Below are 20,772 nucleotides of genomic sequence, written 5' to 3' on the forward strand. Positions count from 1 at the left end.
AATATAACAAAATGAAATAAAAAAGAAAGAAAGAAGTGCAGAAATGTAACTGCTGTAATTGCAAGTTACTAGTCGAAGTGCCAGTTAGGACGGGAAGTGCTCTCTGAAGAGTTGGGTCTTCAAAAGCTTCTTAAAGGTAGAGAGGGACGCCCCTGCTCTGGTAGTGCTGGGTAGTTCATTCCACCAACGTGGAACTACAAATGAGAATAGTCTGGACTGCCGTACTTGCACAGACGGCAGTGCCAAACGACGCTCACTAGAAGAGCGCAGCATCCTGGGTGTAACATTTGCCCTTACAAGAGCATTTAGGTAGGTGGGAGCAGAACCATCAAGCACTCTGTAGGCAAGCATAAGTGACTTGAACTTAATGCGAGCAGCTACAGGCAGCCAGTGGAGGTCAATAAGAAGCGGGGTGACGTGTGCCCTCTTCGGTTGGTTGAACACCAGACGCGCCGCCGCGTTCTGGATCATTTGTAGTGGTTTCACCACGCAAGCCGGTAGGCCCGTTAGGAGGGCGTTGCAGTAATCAAGGCGGGAATTCACCAAGGTTTGCACCAGCAGCTGGGTGGCATACTGGGTTAGGTACGGCCTGATTTTGCGGATGTTGAATAGCGCAAAGCGGCAGGACCTAGAGACAGAGGCAATGTGGTCCGTGAAAGTCAGTTGGTCATCAATAATGACCCCGAGGTTTCTTGCTGTTTTGGATGGAACAAGAGACAAGGTTCAGGAGACAACTCTTACGATTTACCGTCGAGGGGCACCATTGTGTCTCGCATACATTCCTTTTATGACGGCGAGAGAGCACGAAAAATTCAGCTCCTCGAGCAAGCTGCCACCGTCACCCTTACTGGTGACCACTGGACATCAGTCATCAATGACAATTACCTGGGTGTCACAGCTCATTTGATTGACAATGTATGGAAATTGAGATATTTTTCATTGGAAATAAAAAAAAAAACAGACAAACAAACTTTTAATCGCGATTAATCTAGATTAATGAATTTCAAAATGTGAGATTAATTAGTTAATTTTTTTTAATCTATTGACAGCCCTACTAAAAATAGGTCCGCCAATAGATCTTAGCTGTAAGCTGGACATGTCACTTTCCCATTGGGAATGATTAGAGGTCTACTTTCAGAATTAAAGAGCAGTAAGATTATAATACACATTTTTGAGCTTAATTATAGGCACATGAAAGGAGAAATGTTGGATTTAAACCATCATTTAAATCATCTGGCAGTTTGTTCCAGTTGCATGCAGCATAATAGCTAAATGCTGCTTCACCATGTTTAGTTTGGACTTAACATGTTTAGTATGGACTTAACATATCAGATATGTTTTTTTGGACCTAAAACATTCAGTGATTTATAGAGTAGCAGCACTTTAAAATATATTCTGTAACCAACTTGAAGTTGTGTAAAGATTGTGTAGAATGTGTAAAGATTTTAGAACTGAAGTAATGTGCTCTGTTCCCTTGGTCCTGGATAGAACTCCAGCAGCAGCATTCTGAATGAGCTGTAGCTGTTTAATGGTGTTTTTGGGAAGTCCAGTTAAAAGACCATTACAGTAGTCCACCCTACTGGAGATAAAAGCATGGATAAACTTCTCTTGGTCTTTTTAGGACACCAAACCCCTTGATTCGGCTATATTTTAAGGCTTTAATTTAATATTTGTTTTTGGTGATTTCTTTGATAAGGCTGGTGAAGGTGATATCTGAGTCTGTTAGAATGCCAAGATTTCAGACTTGGTTTGTGGTTTTAGAGCTCAAGAATCAGGGTGTTTACTAATACTAATTCTCTTTTAAGCCCAAGAATCAGGGTGTTTTCTAATACTAATTCTCTTTTAGAGCTCAAGAATCAGGGTGTTTACTAGTACTAATTCTCTTTTAGAGCTCAAGAATCAGGGTGTTTACTAATACTAATTCTCTTCTGTTTGTTGCCATACACAACCATCTCTGTGTTGTCCTCCTTTGCCTCATTGACACAGTGAGTCTATTGCGCTGTAGTCATCTTGTGAGAGAGACAGGTATATCTGTGTATCATCTGCAGAACTATATTAGTCAATGTTGTTGTTCTGTCAAATGTGGCCCGAGGCAGCATATAGAGATTGAACAGAAGAGGTCAGAGTACTGATCGCAGGGGGACTCCACATGTCATAGTCACCAGATTCAGATGCATAACTGCCAATGCTGACAAAGTAAGTCCAGCCTTCTAACTAAGACATGAACTGGACTGAACTGGTTTTCTAACCTGTCCAGCAGTATTCTATGATCTACAGTGTCAAGTGCAGCACTGAGATCTAGTAAAACCAGAACTGATATTTGACCTGAATCAGTATTCACCATATGTCATTTAACACTTTTATAAGAGCCATTTCAGTACTGTGGTGAGGTTGTACGCCTGGATGAAATTTGTCAACATGACCTCTTATTAAAACAACTTTTTTCAATAATCTTAACTATAATAGGCAGATTTGAGACAGGTCTATAGTTGTTTAACACGGCAGCATTCAGAGTTCTCTTTTTAAGGGTGGCTTAGTGGCAGCTGTTTTATTGATTTGGGGGAACTATTTTCTGCAAATCAGTTGTTACACACTTAAAAATAGTTGTAAGGCAGTGCATTGAGACAACATGTTAATGATTTAAGATGCTGAACTATTTCCGCTAGAGTTTTTTGGTCAATTGTATTCAATTGTGACGTAATTATCAAGTTATTTCTGGTGGTCATAGAGACATTATATTTTCATTGTTTGACTTGTTTGACTTTATGGTGGTGATGATCAGTCTAATAGTTTAGATTTTTGCAAATTCATTACATTTCTCTGTGGAGATGAGTTCTGGGGCTATCTGTTTTGGGGGGTTTGTAAGCTTGTCAACCATGACAAATAGAGTGCAGGTATTGTAGTTGTTCCTGTTAATCAACTTGGAGAAATGGAGCTGTCTAGCCCTGCATAACTCATAGTTCAAACTACAAAGGCTTTGTTTATAGAGGTCATCGGGGCTTTTCTCCACTTACGTTCAGCTCTCTTGCATTCTCATTTCAAGGCTTTTACCATCATGGTGTTACTCAACAGTACTCTGTCTGATCAGTTCTCTTGCCTTTTACAAGTGCAACAACATCCATGACATTCATCCTGTCTCTGTACTCATGGCTGGTGACATAGCTATGGCCTACATAAACTGAGCACTTGTTAAACAGACCTATTTTAGATAATTTAATGTCTTCTCTGCACTCAAAGCAGATTGTGTCTATGTATACCATATGAATTGTGCTATATAAATAAACTTGAACTTGAACCTAAGTTAAAGAAGACACAGAAATTATCAGAAAAGGCCAAGTCCTTAACCAGAACAGAAGGAATGTTGTGTGTGTGTCCCCCAGCCTGCATAGACTCTTTCATCTGCTGGGAGAGACCAAAAGTGGCAAGATGTGCAAAAAGTTATTTGGCATTACTTTCATAATTGTCATATTGTCACATTATTTGGCATTATTGTCATAATGTTATCTATTTGGATGTTAAAATACTGTTATGATAAAATAGTTGTAATAAACGCAGTAACCATCTCTACTATGGATTTTGGTGGCTTTGTGCCTTCTCCACTACTAATCAAAATGTTGCTGATTAAAAAGGGGTTACATTCAGATATATTCTTTTTAGTATAAAGCTTTAAAGCTCATATGTAGAATAGAACATTCATTTTGGTGCTTTGCATCTTTTTACCGTCCAGACAGGCTCCATTCTTTTGGCCGTAAGCGCTCAAATCTTGAGCGTTCGTTGATTGGTTCTCTTGTTTGCCAATCAAAAAGTACATTACTTTGATGAAGTAATTAAAATAGTTATATTACATATCACATTTTTAACAGGGTAACTAGTATTCTGTCACCTATTACATTTCAAGAGTAACTTTCCCAACCCCGGTCACTAAATTATAAATGCGCAGCAAAATCTTAAAGTAGGATTTAACAGTAGTACTAGACACAACTGGCTCAACTGGATATCTCACTGTAGCAGGCTGGGTCTTACTGGGGAACCAAGGCCATTGGGTAGAGGAGGTTAACAAGGGTACTGGCATGTAGTCATTGGAGCTAATCATCATCCATATAGGGATAGTCACTGAATGGAGAACCAGGATTAACAAGTGGAATAAATGAACATGGACTGCATGGTGCACAGACAGAACCATATCATCCAATGATTCAGGCAAAGAGCACTAGGGCAATGCCTTTTATACCTCATTAACGTTTCCCCCTCTATTTAAAATCGTATATTATAATTTAATTTCGATAGTAAATACATAAGATAAACATATTCATGAAATCTCTTACCAATGATCAAAAGTCATGAAACAACACAAAATATGTAGAAAAACAATGGATTTATTAATTAGGTTTATTTTTCACAACACTTTTCATTAATAGTTGAAAATACTGTGGTTAATATGAGAAATACATTTTAAATACAGAAATAAAAAAGTTGTCAATGTGCATTTTGTTATTTGGCACTCATAGAAACTTAACTGATGAAACTGATAATGTTACGTGATCAATACTGTTTTGGAGATTCAACCAGATAAGTACATGCTTAACTTCTCTGTAGAACAGCTCTCTGAACATAAGTGAAACAACAGAAATAGACCAAAAACAGAAAAATACGATGTTTTTACTCTCAGTGCTTGAGTAAATATCACAAAAAGTGCCTAAGGTGTCGCGGACCACTTAAGAGATATTCTATATGACGTTTCACTTTCAAGTAGTGTATATACTTACAGTTTCATTACTTGACTAAATCAGCCCGATTGGACAGGGTGAGATTTCATCAATAACTGTCTCAGCCAGAATTAGTCACTAGAACCACTATACGTGATCAAATTGTTTCTTTGGAGCACATTACAACCACACTGTGTTATGAGAGAGCCCTACCGATCGGTGCCACTGCCACTGCCACTGCCAGAGCTTAGTTCTTGTCAGTGTGCCACAGAGACTAGTCATCAAGCACTACTCATAGAGAAGTACAAGTGATCCAAGCTTATGGCAGTAGCATCATACAACCACATAAAAAGGTACACACACTCATTCACTGACACCATCAATGTGCCCTCTGACTCAGCTCCCTTGAGCACGTGTAGGTTTTTTCTCCTATTCCTGGATATTACATTACAAATCATTTCATTCTTCAATAGTGCTTCAGTCTGAATCGTAAAGAAGCAAATAGTCTTCATTACGTTCCACTTGCTATGTGTACAAAATAAGGCAGCATATCCAATGGAAGGGTACCAAGATCTGTTCTGGTCTGGTAGACTGCTTTTGGATTCTTTGGCTGAAATTGAAAGGCAATTTTAAAGAACATATCTTAGCATGTCAATTGCATCAACATCCTCCATTTGTTTCCAAAAACTGTCATAAATTCTTCTATCATTGGGGCCCCCCAGTATAAAACATTACTCATGTAAGGTGAGGTGTCATTGGGGCCCCCCAGTATAAAACAACATTACTCATGTAAGGTTAGGTGGTGACCATAAAGCTCCAGGTGATGAGGTCTTCTTAGAACTTAATTTAATGAAGCCAACTATCTTATTTTATCCTGGGCTATATAATAGAAGTGCATATTTCAGTGCACAGACCGTTTCATTTATTTCTCCCTACTAAAAGTAAGGTTAATAAGGGACACTGTTCATTAAAACATAGTTGGAATATAGCTATAATTCGGTTTTTAGCGCTGAAAAGAGTGTGTATAGAGCCACACATTCATAACACACCTTACTCACACACAAAGCAAGCCATCCCTTAAGTCTTGCCATTGCTGCATTAGATAGCTATACTGTAGCACAGTGCATATGCATACATGGTGAAGCGACAGATGTCACCACTAGAAGGGGTAAGGTCCCACGACGATGGTGAGCCGTAGTAAGGAGCTGGAGCGGTAGTTCATGGCAGTGTGGTACGTCATCATCTCCAGGTCCAGGATCACCTCTAGGGGTCCACTCAAGGACTTGGTCATCACCAGCATGGCACCAACATTGCTGACACGCTGAAAGGAAAGTGAGGAAAGGTTAACACATTTTCTCAAGTGTCCCAGACACAAAACATTATGCTATTTTAAAAAACTAAAGAGATTTCAGTTTATTTAATGTATACTTAAGCATTAAGAAAGAGACTGAGAGAGAGAGGAAGAGAGAGAGAGGGAGAGAGAAAGAGGGGAAGAGAGAGAACCTGTATATCATGTTAATATATCTGTCAGCTGTATATCATGGTTGTAATGTGGTCTCAGGCATAAGACTACAGGTGAGCCCTGCAGACAGTCACATCTGTTTTGTCATATCTGTGAATACACTTTTCAGCAGTAGTCACTAATTCACATTGATACTTTTCTTTCTTTAAAATCCCTTATAGTTTGACTTCAAACTTGTGAGGACTATACTCTCACAAAATAGTTTATGATTGATAAAATGTCACAGACAAAAGTAACTTGGCCATGCCCTACAAGCCTACGCAAAATGCATAGTGCACCGTCCAGTCATTATTCCAAGCCACAAAGTCCTTTTTTGGTCATGTAATTGTTTTGTATGATAAACAAAAGAATACTGTCCTCAAGAGGGTTTTTGTTGGTTTTTGACACAAGGGCACAGAATCAAAGATTTCTTGGGCTTTCATAGACAGCTCCATAAATACAGGGTGAGCCACCTCAAGTTGTGCACACTATAGTTTTATAGTCACATAAACACCAATACAAAACACGAGTAAACTTTACTATCAAATATAACTTGACTCCAATGGATTTTCAAACAGATTGATCCAAATATCCTGTTTTTCTATCACAATTTCTATACGATGCTGGAAGCGTTTACAGGTATGTCTGACAATGTATCTCGATTGTCTGCTTTGTTCAAGAAGGTTGACTTTTTCAGTTTGGCAAAATGCCTTGTTTCCAGACAGATTTACCATCGGTAATAGCCTTCTAATGGAACGATCTGCTTGGTCATAATACTAACATACAGTACATAATGATGTGGTGTGACTTCTTTTCCCCTTGGGTAATAGGTTGAAGAATTGTGTTACATTCATTTTATCACACAGGAAATGTATGTTAGTAAGCATGTATGAAGGAAAGATCATTACTGGACTACAAAATTAATTCTTCATTTGTCAGTTGAAACAATTAAGACAATGTAACTAACCAAGATGTGGTGCTGTGACTGTGGCATGGCATTTTGCCCAGTGAACATATAAACATTCAGGTTGTCCAACATATCACACGTCTACTACACGTCTACGTCTACTGTTTTCTTTTTTGAACAATGTTGGATTTGAAATGATCTGACAGGAGTGAGAACAGTTAAATGACCACTTGAAATCGGTCACTTGTTAGAGCTAATTGGATGGGATCCCAGCACATTCCTATTTGAATCAACTTTTCCATGGCTAATAGCATTCTAACAAACACAACCCAATGGAGAAGAGGCCTGTATGTGGGTGATAGAAAGTGTTAGAGCCCTTACAAAATCACTCTCTTGAACTGCTGGACCTGTCCAACTTCTAACTGCCACTAAAGTTTTAAGTTCAGACTTACTCTGAGGAAAAACTCCCCTCCTTCATTGCCAGACTTGATCCTGAAGGTGTTGTGTGTGTTGGGGTAGATGTTGGTGGCCTGGATCTGGAAGATGTCCGCTGGCACGGAGCGGTCCGAGTAGATGTTCATGTACTTGTACACGATGGATTGGGCCATGCCACGGCACACACTTGAGGATGGGCACACACATCGACTGAGGAGGAAAACTCATTCAGTAACTGGTCAGGCTGGTTTATATTTTCTAGGCTAGTTTTCAGCACCTGCAAGCAAGATATGTCCATTTAATGTGTTTCATATTAGTTCTTGGTATAGCGGGCCAGTGTTTGGATGTCTGTTACACATTTGTTGGTTAGATTTTAAAATTGACATAGGGAAATGACACTATGTGGAATCCACCCCAGGACATACTTTTCTGAGGTCCTTACATACGGCTCCTGGCAAGGATTTCTGGGATAGCAGCGGAAGCCTCCATAGTAATTCCAACACGTCTCTTCCTCTGTGCAGGTGTGACCAGTTTCACACTCATTACTGTCTGTGTGAGGGTTAGAAACAAATCATTGCTATCACTTCACCTCAAAGAAAAATAATACTCAGCATAAAGTCAATATGTCAAAATGTTGTGTGTTTGTCCACCTCTCCTTTTGCATTGTTTGATCTGTCTCTTTTATTGATTTAACATCAACTCCTGCCCAGGAACTGCATGTAATTCAGCCCTAGGCTATAATCTATAGGGCTTGGTCATACGCTATGCACTGTCCCGGCAAAACAAACAAACAAATAAACAACTGACCAAAATTACAAAACGAGTGACCAAATAAAACTTGCTCGATTATTAATATGTAAAATGTGTGTGTGTGTGTGTGTGTGTGTGTGTGTGTGTGTGTGTGTGTTACAGATGAACTGCTATGGCCTATAGTTCAGGGATCTACTTCATCATCTGCACAAACAATCTTGTGATGTATGTATCTTGAATTAGATATTGAATTTCTTGACATTCTAAATGGACATTATTACAGTAGAATAAAGGCTTTTTTAAAGTTGATCAGACAATGTACCTCTTCTTTGTATTTACTTCATCCATAGATCAGGTACTCTCTTTGGAAAAACTAGAATTACCAAGGAGATTTGCAGCAATCGTGGAATATTCCTCATCCAGCACAACTCAAACAATCTCCCGGTTTCCCCTCACATGTTGTACATGTGCTGAAATAGCTGACATTGCTTATACTGCCAAAAAGGATGTTTCATCCATTCAAAAGCATGCATTTCTTATGAGAAAATTGAAGAGCTAAATATTAGGTTTATTCCTTTGACTTCTACAAAACCAGTCATCTGACCCATACAGCTCAGCTCAGTCATATAACACGTACGCCTTGGGTGACTAGTCTCTTCAGGTTGGTGTAATATCTCCATGGTGTTCCGTAGCACCAGAATCATTTCCATCCCAGGCAGATTGAGAGTACGCCAATGTTCTACTCTATATTTCTGGATGACTGACTGACTGATGGGACCCTGTATGGTAAGAGGAAGAGGCCTGTTGTTGGGCTGGGATCAGTTGGGAGTGCTAGAGTGGGATGGGGCTCATATTTCAGAGAGAAGTCAAGATAGTACCCTGGCACATTCTTGTTCCCTGCAGCTGGTATCCATCGGGGCAGGTGCAGGAGTATCCCCCTGGGTTATTCATGCACACATACTGACACATGGAGCTGGAGAAGGCACACTCGTCAATGTCTGGAACACATGTACACGTAGACAACATCAAATATTATAGAGATATTTAGTTTTCATTTCCGTCGACAAATAACTGGTCGGGAAAATATGTATCTCTTGTAAAGCAGAAAATGGTATATACTGTACATTTGGAAAGTTTTCAGACCCTTAAAAGTTTTCCACATTTTTGTAATGTTTCAGATTCATCTTAAAAATGGATTCAATAAATTTTTTCTCATCAATCTACACAATCTTTTTGGAGACGTGCCATGAGGTTGAGAGAATTGTCCGTAGACCTGCAAGACAGGATTGTGTCAAGACAGATCTGGGGAAGGATATTGTAGAACATTTCTACAGCATAAAGGGCCAAAGAGCATGGCAGCCTCCATCATTCTCAAATGCAAGAGATGTGGAACCATCAACAGACTTCCTGGATCTGGCCACCCAGCCAAACTGAGCTATCAGGGAAGAAGGGCCTTGGTCAGACAGGTAAGCCAAGAATCCAACGGTCACTATGAATGAGATCCAGAGTTCCTTTGTGGAGATGGGAAAACCTTACAGAAGGACAACCATCAGTGCAGCACTCCACCAATCAGGCCTTTATGGTAGAGTGGCCAGACGGAAGCCATTCCTCCCTAAAAGGCACACGACAGCCCACTGGGAGTTTGCCAAAAAAGCCCCTGAACGACTCTAAGACCATGAGGAGCTAAATCCTCTGGTCTGATGAAACAAAGATTGTAGGATCATTTCAAAGAAGATTTGCGGCTGTCATTCATGCTAAAGGTGCTTTATCCAAGTACTAAGCCAACGGTATAAATGAACAGAACACTCATTGTCATTGTATTGTGTGTAGATCGAGGAGAAAAATGATCTGAATCCATTTTAAGATTAGTCAGAAACCTAACAAAACGTGGAAAATTTGAAAATGTCTAAACATTTCCGAATGCACTGTATATCAGATTTTATTCCAATATACTGTATATATATATATGTTTGTGTGTGTGTGTGTATGTATGTGTATGTGTGTCTGTGTGTGTGTATGTGTGTGTATATATATATGTATATAGAATGTATATATGTATATGTATCTATGTATAATCTGAAAGACTGCAAGTCACCCATCACATACCTACACAGTTGACCGAGTCTGATGCCAGCTCATAGCCCTGATTACACTGGCATACGAAAGAGCCCATGAGGTTGAAGCACTGATGCTCACAGGGATTATCAGTCTCGCACTCATCAAGATCTGAGTACAGAGTTCAGAGTTTTAATAGAAAGTTTCAGTAATTTATTTCATTTTCCCCAAAAAATGTGTATAGTTTGCAATTTGTATAGTTAAAATCGGTAACAGATTTTTCTCTTTTTAGCGGATTCCTGATGTTAATACCAAAAAACATGATACATCATATTGGTAATTTCTAGATTTTTAAAATTGATTAAAAAAGGCCAGCAAGAAAATAATATCTGGCCAACAAATGAAAGAACAATTTGTTGATTATTGATGTTTTGATGAATGATTATGGTCTCTCCTTCTACTTGAGTGCATACATCATACCATTGCATAGAATACACTGGTGTCCATTCGAAATGTCAAGGCAAACAGACCTTTCATACATAACTAGCATTGTTCTTGGCCCTTTTATATTAGGCTGTCAGGAAATTCAAAGCAATTCCATTTTATTGATATAGCGCTAAAACACAAAAATTGTCTCAAGGCGCTTTCCAGAGCCCAGAGCCTGACCCCCCCTGGAGCCCAGCACAAAGGGGGCAGGCAGGGCAGACAATGGCCCAGCACAAAGTGAAGCAAAGACCAGAAGGTGTTTTTTTATCTGAACAGGAAGGGAACATCTTGCCTGAACAATGTGTCTCACAGTGTGAAAGAATAGGTCCTATATCTAATAGTAAGAGCAAAGCAATTGCAATGCAGTTTCCTCTCACTCCAAAGTCTAACGGTGTGATTAAGAAATCTTAAAGAAGGAAAGGGACCAGGACACAGATGTCCACTGGGAGTAAACAAACCGTATAAAACCCCTGACAACTTCAACACCACTCTTGTGAGTTGATTCTGACCAGCTGCTCCCGCTCTCAACAGGATGCACAGCCAGAGCAGTCAAATGAGACCACTGGCAGGAATCAAAAGGCTGATGTGTTGAAATAAACACATACTGTACACAAACACACACACACACACATTGTACACAAACACACACACACACACACACACACACACACACACACACACACACACACACACACACACACATACTGTACACAAACACACACACACACACACATACTGTACACAAACACACACAATTGTGCTGACATATCCACACACAGGCAAACATACACAAACAGAAAGCATCCCGTGCCAAACTCTTAGGAGGATGTTCAGGGGTTGCAGCTGTACACAAGAGGACAGGCCAGAACACTCACCCACGCAGCTGTGGTTGTTGTTGGACAGCTTATAGCCAATGTCACACTCACAGTAGTAGGAGCCAACCGTGTTGACACATCTGTGCATGCAGTAGTGGGATATGAGACACTCATCTCTATCTGTAGGAAAATGTGAACACAAACACATAGACACACACATCAATACACAAACACATAGACACACACATCAATACACAAACACATAGACACACACATCAATACACAAGTCCTTGGTTAACCTTTGGCGGTCTTAAAAACAGTTGCACAAAGTGTGAAGGCAACAAGACTGAACCACTGTAATGCTATGTCTTCTCAGAGATATTCTACTGGGTCACTCCAAAGCACTTTATAAGAGGATATTACTGAGAGTTCACTGATGAGCTCAACTTCATGCAAACCACACATGAGGGTGTTGAATAAAACACAAATTGGGTCTGTTTTTGACACTTTCTGAAATTTGTATTGTTGGCTGGACTACTGACCTACTCACTACGGTTTCTCAAACCCGTACAATAGCTGTATCACATTTTGCCTCTTTCATTTATACCATAAAACTAACATTGTTATGCAGCATGCAGAGGGTCAAAACTAGTCCTTTGAGCAGCAGATGGAGCTGTCTCATACGTCATATTTGTCAAGAGTGAAAAACGAACTTAAGATGAATGAGTTGAAAGAGTTTATGCATGAAAGAGTTTTGATGTTGTGTGGCAATGTTGCATGAATTAGAACCTTTTACAGCCTACAGGCTACTCATACACATGCAATGACTTGGTGTTAAGAAGATCCAGTAAACAAGTTCATTCCTGGGGTTCCCATTTGTTACATCTGTCAGTGTTACGTCCTTTTTAAAGGACAAATAAGATGTTGTTAGCAATTCTGTTAGTTGCCAATATTGAGATTATATGTAGTGAGCTACAGTATTGAATGGTTAGGGTATATAATTTTGTCTAGGATATATTTAGCCTGTACATTAATAGCCTAGACCACATGATAAAAGCTTATGATAGCCTATTACTTCACAGTAAGTCACTATGTTGAGGGGAAGGGTACTTCACTCAAGATGAATGAGGATTTGTTTTAAAAGGTATGACATTTATTTCACTGTTGAGCTCCATTAACCTTTAAAAGACAGAAAATAGAAAATGGACACCTTGCTATTTTTGGACGGTACTTAAATGAATGAAACACTCATAATAGTTTTGTCTAGGAGGAAAATTATGTATGCCATATTTGAGCATGATAGATGTAAGCATAGCTGAAATTGCCTCCTTAACAAAAGAAAAGCACACAAAATGATTTGAGAGTTGAAAAGTGTAGGGAGTCAACATCATATCTAAAAACCAACTGCATACCAAATGCGTAGTAGTGAACACAATGGCCATCACATGATATCTGGTCTTTGAAGGGAGGAGGTGGACTACATACCCACACACTGGTCCCCCATCTTTTGGTACCCAGGCTGGCACTGACAGCTGAAGGACCCTCTGGTGTTGTAGCAGGTCTGATCGCCACTGCAGGTGTGGGAGCCGGTTGCACATTCATCAGTATCTGAAAGGACACAGGGCTAACATACTTACTGCGGGTCCAAACTATACCCTTTAGTAACACCAATCTGTCAAATCCATGAGAGGAAAGAATGTTTTCCAAGCTCTAGTAAGTGTACTGATGTGGATGCAGACACAGAACAGAACAGGAACATGTGGCTGTATCTTCTCTAGTTGTCTGATGCAAACATCTAAAATTAGCCCCAGCAGGGTAGGGACGGGATGGCTCTAGATCAGGACTGGTTGACTCTTCTACAGGAGCTCACTGTGGTGGGTCATGTTGGGCAGGCACTTAGGGCTGACTACATCCTTTCCAGTGACTGGCTAGTTCAGTAGGAAACACTGGCTCACCAGAAGCATCCATTTGCCGTTCGCCACCTCAACCTCATTTTCTTCTAAATTATACTAGCCATTCAAGCTGCTAAGATTGATTTCCTCCTAACTCCACGAGCCATTGTTATTGTCCACCGCCTCCCTTCAATCCGAAGTGTGCATGCAAAATATATGGCAGGTGTGATCTTGGTTTTAGTTGCAGAGTCCAGGAGAGCAAGAGAGTTATTTCTCAGAACACTATTTTCATGACACCTGTCACATTGTAAACTCAAGACTAATGGACATATACACACAGAGAATTAGTATAGTTACCCCCCCCCCCCCCTTCAAATAAGCAGTCAGGCAGGTGTGGCAGCAACAAGAGGTTTTAAAAATACATCTGCATTTTAGTCAGGCTTCCACACCACACTGCCTGGCCTCTGTGGCCTGTTGCTCATGGCAGCGCAGTGAAGCAAGCGCGCTCACACACCGTGAGGATGATGTCACTCTGGCCCAGCGCCCCACCTGGAGCCGTGAGTCTGAGTAAACAAGCAGAGGGCCCCAGCTCCACTTCCACATCACAAACCTGGGCTGACCTCTCGCTTGGCCAGGGAACGGGCCGCTGGTAGGGAAGCAGGCCTCATAGAGCAGGCCCCCTGGGAATGTGCGCGGAAAAAGTGAAGAGGACACTCCCTCTCTCTCCCTCTCTCTCTCTCTCTCTCTCTCTCTCTCTCTCTCTCTCTTTCTCTCTCTCTCTCTTGCTTTGCCTTTACTTCTACCACACATTCTCCCCTGTCTCCCTACAGAAGCAGAGAACAATCCCCTAAATTAGTAGTGATTCATTCCAATTCATTTCAAGAGTATCCATAAAATAAAAATATCCCAAGGAGCACAACTCAGGGCAAATGAAATGGTATATTACATTTTCCTGTACCAGGTTAAATGCCCTCCTCAATGTCATCATTATGACCTTCTATACTCCTATACAAGTTTATCATACAACTCACAGATGAAACATCTAACAAATCAAGGCACAGGGAAACAAGTATTTTTCTCATTAGTGGGCCTGTTTAATGAGGCTTCCTGTTCATTTGATCTGTTATCTTGCTCAACAATTCCCTTTAATAGACATGGGGGAGGCTAAAGAAAGACTGGCATCAGATCTGATGTAATTATCCATACCTTTGTACGTGTGTGTCTATGTTTGTGTGGGGGAGTGAGAGTATGTGATCATGTGTTCATATGAGTGTGTGTCAGATAGAACACAAAGAGATCACACAGAAACTCCAGTCAAACGGATCCTCCACCAAATCCTCACACTTCAGCACAAAAGATTCCCCAGATGGATTTCTCCAGGCATGACAGAGCTTGTTGTCATAACCACACTAGGGCGCATGGTGTTGTTTTTTCTCAGCCTTTGCAATGGAAAGCAGGCCCTCATCCAAAGAACAACCAGAGTCATATCATTGGACACTAGAACTGTTAGAAGGTCACAATCCATTACATTTCACAGCATACATTTGTCATTCATTCATGGGAGTACAATTGTTTAGTTTTAAACACAAATTACATATAATAAAAAATATGAAACTGACTGGTTTGATTGGATCCGGTGTAAAGTCCATTCAAGGTTTTGAGGATAACAGCAGACCATGAATAGATGTATTTATGTCAAACCATGTTATTAGTCAAAAAGGAAGAAAACATTTTGGACGATACTGGTATGTTTAAGACTGTGTTCAAGAATTCAATTCAAAATGAGAAATGGTTAAATCCCTTTAAAATGTTCAATATGAGGGAAATTGAAAGAAATTGAAGGATACAAGTCAGTTGTGAGTGTCATTGTGTCACGACTACAGATTTAATTTGACACTCATTCCAAGAAACATCAGTAACGGATCAACTATTCAGTTGAGTGAAACAGGCCAAGGAATTTCAGTGCAGTTATCACAGTTTTTCAGCTGCAAGAACCAATGCCAGAGGAGACAGCGGAGAGGAGACTTTCCACTAGAGATTTAGGCCCAATCCCAACCCCCGCCCCCGTGGCCCTTCCCCTGCGTTGTGTGCGCTCCCGTGTGGGGTAGGGGGTCCCGTTTCTTTTGGGAATCGAGGGGTAGTGGTCATCTAGCCTTCCAAATGGCTCTTCAAACGGAGCGTTTTCAGATGCAGACTCTGTGGTAGTGGTAGAAGAACTGAGGCAGTGGAACATGGGACATGGCTACTGGTGTGGGAAAAGAAGCCCATATCTTCGCAAATAATTATGCAAATGTCTTTTTTATTGGAATATCTAAGTGTATTATAGATGCCAAGGAATATGTAATTGGATCGTTCTAATATGCATTTCAGGAAAATCACTATTCACAATGTCAATCGTGTAAATCACTATTCACAATGTCAATCGTGTAAACAACGTCTTGTGAGTGACCGTAAAGTTATATCCATGTCCTGTTTATGAAGCCTGAAAGCCTGAGCAATGTCTCTGCATTTCCCCGCTCATCTGAACTCAGTGCAGGACAGACATGTCTATGGGCAGGACCACACTGGGTTGCTCCATTTCAAAACGTACCCCTTTGTTTTGAGAGGCAACTGAAAACCAAGTGGGCACTCAAAAACAAGGGGTAGGGGTAAAAATAAGAAATGGGATTGGGCCTTACTGTGCTAATTAGTAGCAGATGACATACCATAAACACACAAGGGCTGACATATTATACATTCAGCAGACACTCATGGGCATTTTGGTACATGACAAAATAATGTCAATCACGTGATTGGTGAGGTCTCCATCTCCTGCACTGAAAGTTAAAACAGTGCTTGCACTGAACATTGAGCTGATGATGGTGCATTTCCTGATCATTTGTGAGCAAAATACAGACAGCATTTTTTTTATGTGTCAGCTCTGTGGGCTGAGAGCATTTCCATGATGGCGTCAACGGAAAGATCAACAGCTTAACACACATGGGGGCAGGAAACAGCTGGACAACTGAAAAATGTTGGCTTAATTATAACAGCAGCATTAAACACGCACACAGACAAATCTGCTTAATTCTATTGTCTTTCAACCTGTTGCTATTGTTCAGGTTAAGAGGTCAAGATCACTTCTCACCAGAGAGAATACATGCTAGAATGAACCCACACTCAGCCCTCTCACTGCAGCTTGTTGTGGCTGAAAAGGAGAATTCCAATCCAACTATTTTGACGTGTATTGAATGTGCAAATAAACAGGTAGACCTATGCTGATTATCATTAATGTACAGTAAATGTCAAACTCTGATCTCATTCTAATACCTATAATAACTAGCATACTAATAGCTCCGTGGGGCTTGTTTATTCTCACTGCCAGTTGGTGTAGCCAGATCTTGTCTGATCATTTTCATGCTGATTAATTGCTTTGTGTGGTAATCTACAAGGCCTTGCAGTTTACTTAACCTTAACCTTAACCTAACAGGGAACAGAAAAAAAAGATAATCCATGTTTTACTCACTTCTATGGTACAAAACCATATTTCATGTTAGTGTTGTCTTTTCACCCTCTATCCCTCTAATGGATGTTTTTGGAGAGATAAACATTGCTGACATCTGATCCTGAGGAATTTCCTGTTCACTCCTATCTCCTTCTTCTTGAAGGTGCTGTGCATAACCCAACGTTCCAAACGAACACTGACTCAACAGGAAACATTTAGGATGGGTCTTGTTATAATGGGCTTGCCAAGTTACATTCTCAACACTGAACGTTACATTTTATTTTAAGTCTTCATTTGGTTACAAGTCTGATATTCTTAGTGATAGTGAATCACTCTAATGCTTATCTCAGAAAGGGAATCATTTTTCCCATAAAAGCATCAAATGGAAAGATCTACCTCAAGCATTCCTGATACATTAATCTAAAAGAAATGCATCCTCGTGGAAAATTGTCATTTCTTTTCAAAGGGCATTTGAATGGAAATATACACACACTTTTGTCATCACTTAGGGCTTAAGATCTTTTGTTGGCTATGCCTCTGCTGAATTCCTAGCATGGTTTATGCATTTTGCCTCAACACACTTTGATCCAAAGACATGAATAAAATTAAGGCAGAGGATCTGAGCTCAAAGTGCAAGACAATATGAATTTATGTCTGGTCATAGATTGTGAACTTCAAACATACAGTCTAAGAAAAAATCTTCTTCATGAGTTCTCCAAAAGCTTGCTGTCAACAGGGGGACTCTTAAAGATTAAACAGAACTCTTCACACTTGATCACTGCTGTGACATTTGGCCATAAAACATTACAAGTACACTACAAAGTTGATATACCCCTCATTGCAACCTATTTCCCAAAAGGCAGCTTTCAACAGAGACCCAATGAGTTCTTTCAACAAATGGCATCGCATTGCTGTGATTCATGAAATCTGTTATTATAATCCATTCAGCAGGATTAAAGTTAGCTTTAGACTCATGTAGTTTCATGCCACAAATGAACAAGCTTTTAGTATTTTCAAATAGACCTTCAATAACTTCAGATACAGACTTAAATTAGTGAGAGAATGCATATGATAAATATACAATCATCATGTCAAACCAGTGTTGGTTGGTGATTTAATTGACCATTCAGCAAAATAAGCGTATTTATTCAGAGGGGAAGTGACTTCACCCACGCTGAAAAATAATAAGTGATCACATATGCACATTTTCTACAAACGCTCATTCATGGGCATCTACACGGGCCTTGTGCCAAAACCTCTTTGGAAAAAGAAAGCCCCATATCCAAGCTGAGCATCGCAGAACACACAGTGGCTATCTCTCCTATCAACGGCCTCCCCCAGATGCAGTGGAAATCACCCCTCAGAACTCACACACTCAGCCTTTGTTTAACTTCACTTTACACGGGCCAAGTGAAAGCCGTGATGACTCACACGAGTCAGCTTTCCTCCCTCCATTTGGGCACTGCCCCTCTGTGCCTACCGCTTTGGTCTGGCCTCCACATTTCCTCTGGAGAATGACGGGGTAAGCATGCAGTAAGCACCATTTGATACCCTGAGGTTTCTTCATTAACAATTTCTAAAAAGACAAACCAAACACTGCACTAAGCACGCCATACAGCATGTTAAACAGATGCTGTGGAGGGAAACTCTTTCAAAAGGAGGCCCCAATGAAGATGAACGTGTCGGCAATCCACACCAGCAAACATCTCATTTAGTTTTGTTTTTTGCAGGATGAAGTTACTGAAGAAAATATGCCTTTTCACATCTGACTTTTAAAAAAATGGTTTTGGTTCTCAAACAACTGCTTCTCTGTCCCACGCGTATGCTGAGTCATGTACCATAACATATCTGCTTACTAACTGCACTGCTGTTCTCAGCTAGAAATCAAATGCTCAAGTTTAACAGAATAGCCTTGTAAGAAATCCAATGGTCTTTGTTTACCTGTCAGCCATTTCTATGTTGTATGCAGCATAAGCAAATGTGTGAGTTGTCTGAGTGACACTTGCAAATTTAAAACAGAGTTGCTGTAGCCCTGTTTTGAGTGAACATTGTGCACCTTGTACAGCTACTGTTTAGTATGTCATGTATTATCCTACACAGGCAAACTTCATGGCCTCTAACAGTGATGGACCAACAAATATAGGCTAAAGACCTGAGGCCTCTTTCCAAGAAACACTGAATGTTGGTCTTTCATGAGGTGTTGTGTGTGGGAAAGTGAGATGAGAACGTAGGAGGGAGTGTGTGTGGGAAAGTGAGATGAGAACGTAGGAGGGAGTGTGTGATGTTGAGGTGGAAGAGGGGTGATGATTAGACCTCTAAAACCCACTTGAGGATGGTCAGTAATGGAGCGAGTGACTAGGTCTGAAGGTGACTCATCCCTCTACTCATTTAATCCAGTAGAACAGGAGGAAAACAAACTCTACAGTCTGAGGGGAGTTCAGACAAGCACTCTCAAACACTTAAGCATACAGTATACCATCTATGGAAACACACACATATGAACATACAGTCTGAAACAGACAGCAAACACAAGTTCAGATCCACACACACACACACACACACACACACACACACACACACACACACACACACACACACACACACACACACACACACAGAGAGAGAGAGAGAGAGAGAGAGAGAGAGAGAGAGAGAGAGAGCGTTGTCTAGTGATTTTCAACATCTATCAAAACAGGCCTATAACGGCAGCTATGGCACAAACCCCTTAAACAACAGTTCAGAAGGTGATCCCATTTTGTTCACTAAAGAATGATGGTGCACCGGTGCCTGGCCATGAAGCATGGAAATGGTGACAGCACATGTGCCCAGTGGAATGGTGACACACATGTACCCAGTGTACTGTGAAGGGAACACACATGTACCCAGTGGAATGTGAAGGGGAACACACATGTACCCAGTGAAGGGGAACACACATGTACCCAGTGGAATGTGAAGGGGAACACACATGTACCCAGTGAAGGGGAACACACATATACCCAGTGAAGGGAACACACATGTACCCAGTGGAATGTGAAGGGAACACACATGTACCCAGTGGGGGGAACACACATGTACCCAGTGGAATGTGAAGGGGAACACACATGTACCCAGTGGAATGTGAGGGGAACACACATGTACCCAGTGAAGGGGAACACACATATACCCAGTGAAGGGAACACACATATACCCAGTGAAGGGAACACACATGTACCCAGTGGAATGTGAAGGGAACACACATGTACCCAGTGAAGGGGAACACACATGTACCCAGTGAAGGGAACACACATGTACCCAGTGAAGGGAACACACATGTACCCAGTGAAGGGAACACACATGCACCCAGTGGAATGTGAGGGGAACACACATGTACCCAGTGGAATGTGAGGGGAACACACATGTACCCAGTGGAATGTGAAGGGAACACACATGTACCCAGTGAAGGGAACACACATGCACCCAGTGAAGGGGAACACACATGTACCAAGTGGAATGTGAAGGGGAACACACATGTACCCAGTGAAGGGAACACACATGCACCCAGTGGAATGTGAGGGGAACACACATGTACCCAGTGGAATGTGAGGGGAACACACATGTACCCAGTGGAATGTGAAGGGAACACACATGTACCCAGTGGAATGTGAAGGGGAACACACATGTACCCAGTGGAATGTGAAGGGAACACACATGTACCCAGTGAAGGGAACACACATGTACCCAGTGAAGGGAACACACATGTAC

General features: G+C 40.9%; 1 protein-coding gene across 2 annotated transcripts in view; it reads right to left on the reverse strand.

The window, feature by feature from the left end:
- Positions 1-4,375: 4,375 nt before the first annotated feature.
- The window catches only part of efemp1 (EGF containing fibulin extracellular matrix protein 1), a 31,164-nt gene continuing 14,767 nt past the window's right edge, over positions 4,376-20,772 (reverse strand). The window contains exons 5-12 of one of the 2 annotated variants that reach the window (XM_012838865.3): positions 13,141-13,263; positions 11,716-11,835; positions 10,406-10,525; positions 9,178-9,297; positions 7,975-8,098; positions 7,567-7,759; positions 5,842-6,027; positions 4,376-5,316 (exon numbers count right to left, since the gene is read on the reverse strand). In XM_012838865.3, the coding sequence (XP_012694319.1) occupies positions 5,866-6,027; positions 7,567-7,759; positions 7,975-8,098; positions 9,178-9,297; positions 10,406-10,525; positions 11,716-11,835; positions 13,141-13,263 (962 nt within the window). In that variant the 3' untranslated portion in view covers positions 4,376-5,316; positions 5,842-5,865. Of the gene's footprint in view, positions 6,028-7,566; positions 7,760-7,974; positions 8,099-9,177; positions 9,298-10,405; positions 10,526-11,715; positions 11,836-13,140; positions 13,264-20,772 lie in introns of both variants that reach the window. The other variant, XM_012838858.3, reaches the window with a different exon arrangement.

Source organism: Clupea harengus, chromosome 13, assembly GCF_900700415.2.
Source record: "Clupea harengus chromosome 13, Ch_v2.0.2, whole genome shotgun sequence".
NCBI lineage: Eukaryota > Metazoa > Chordata > Actinopteri > Clupeiformes > Clupeidae > Clupea > Clupea harengus.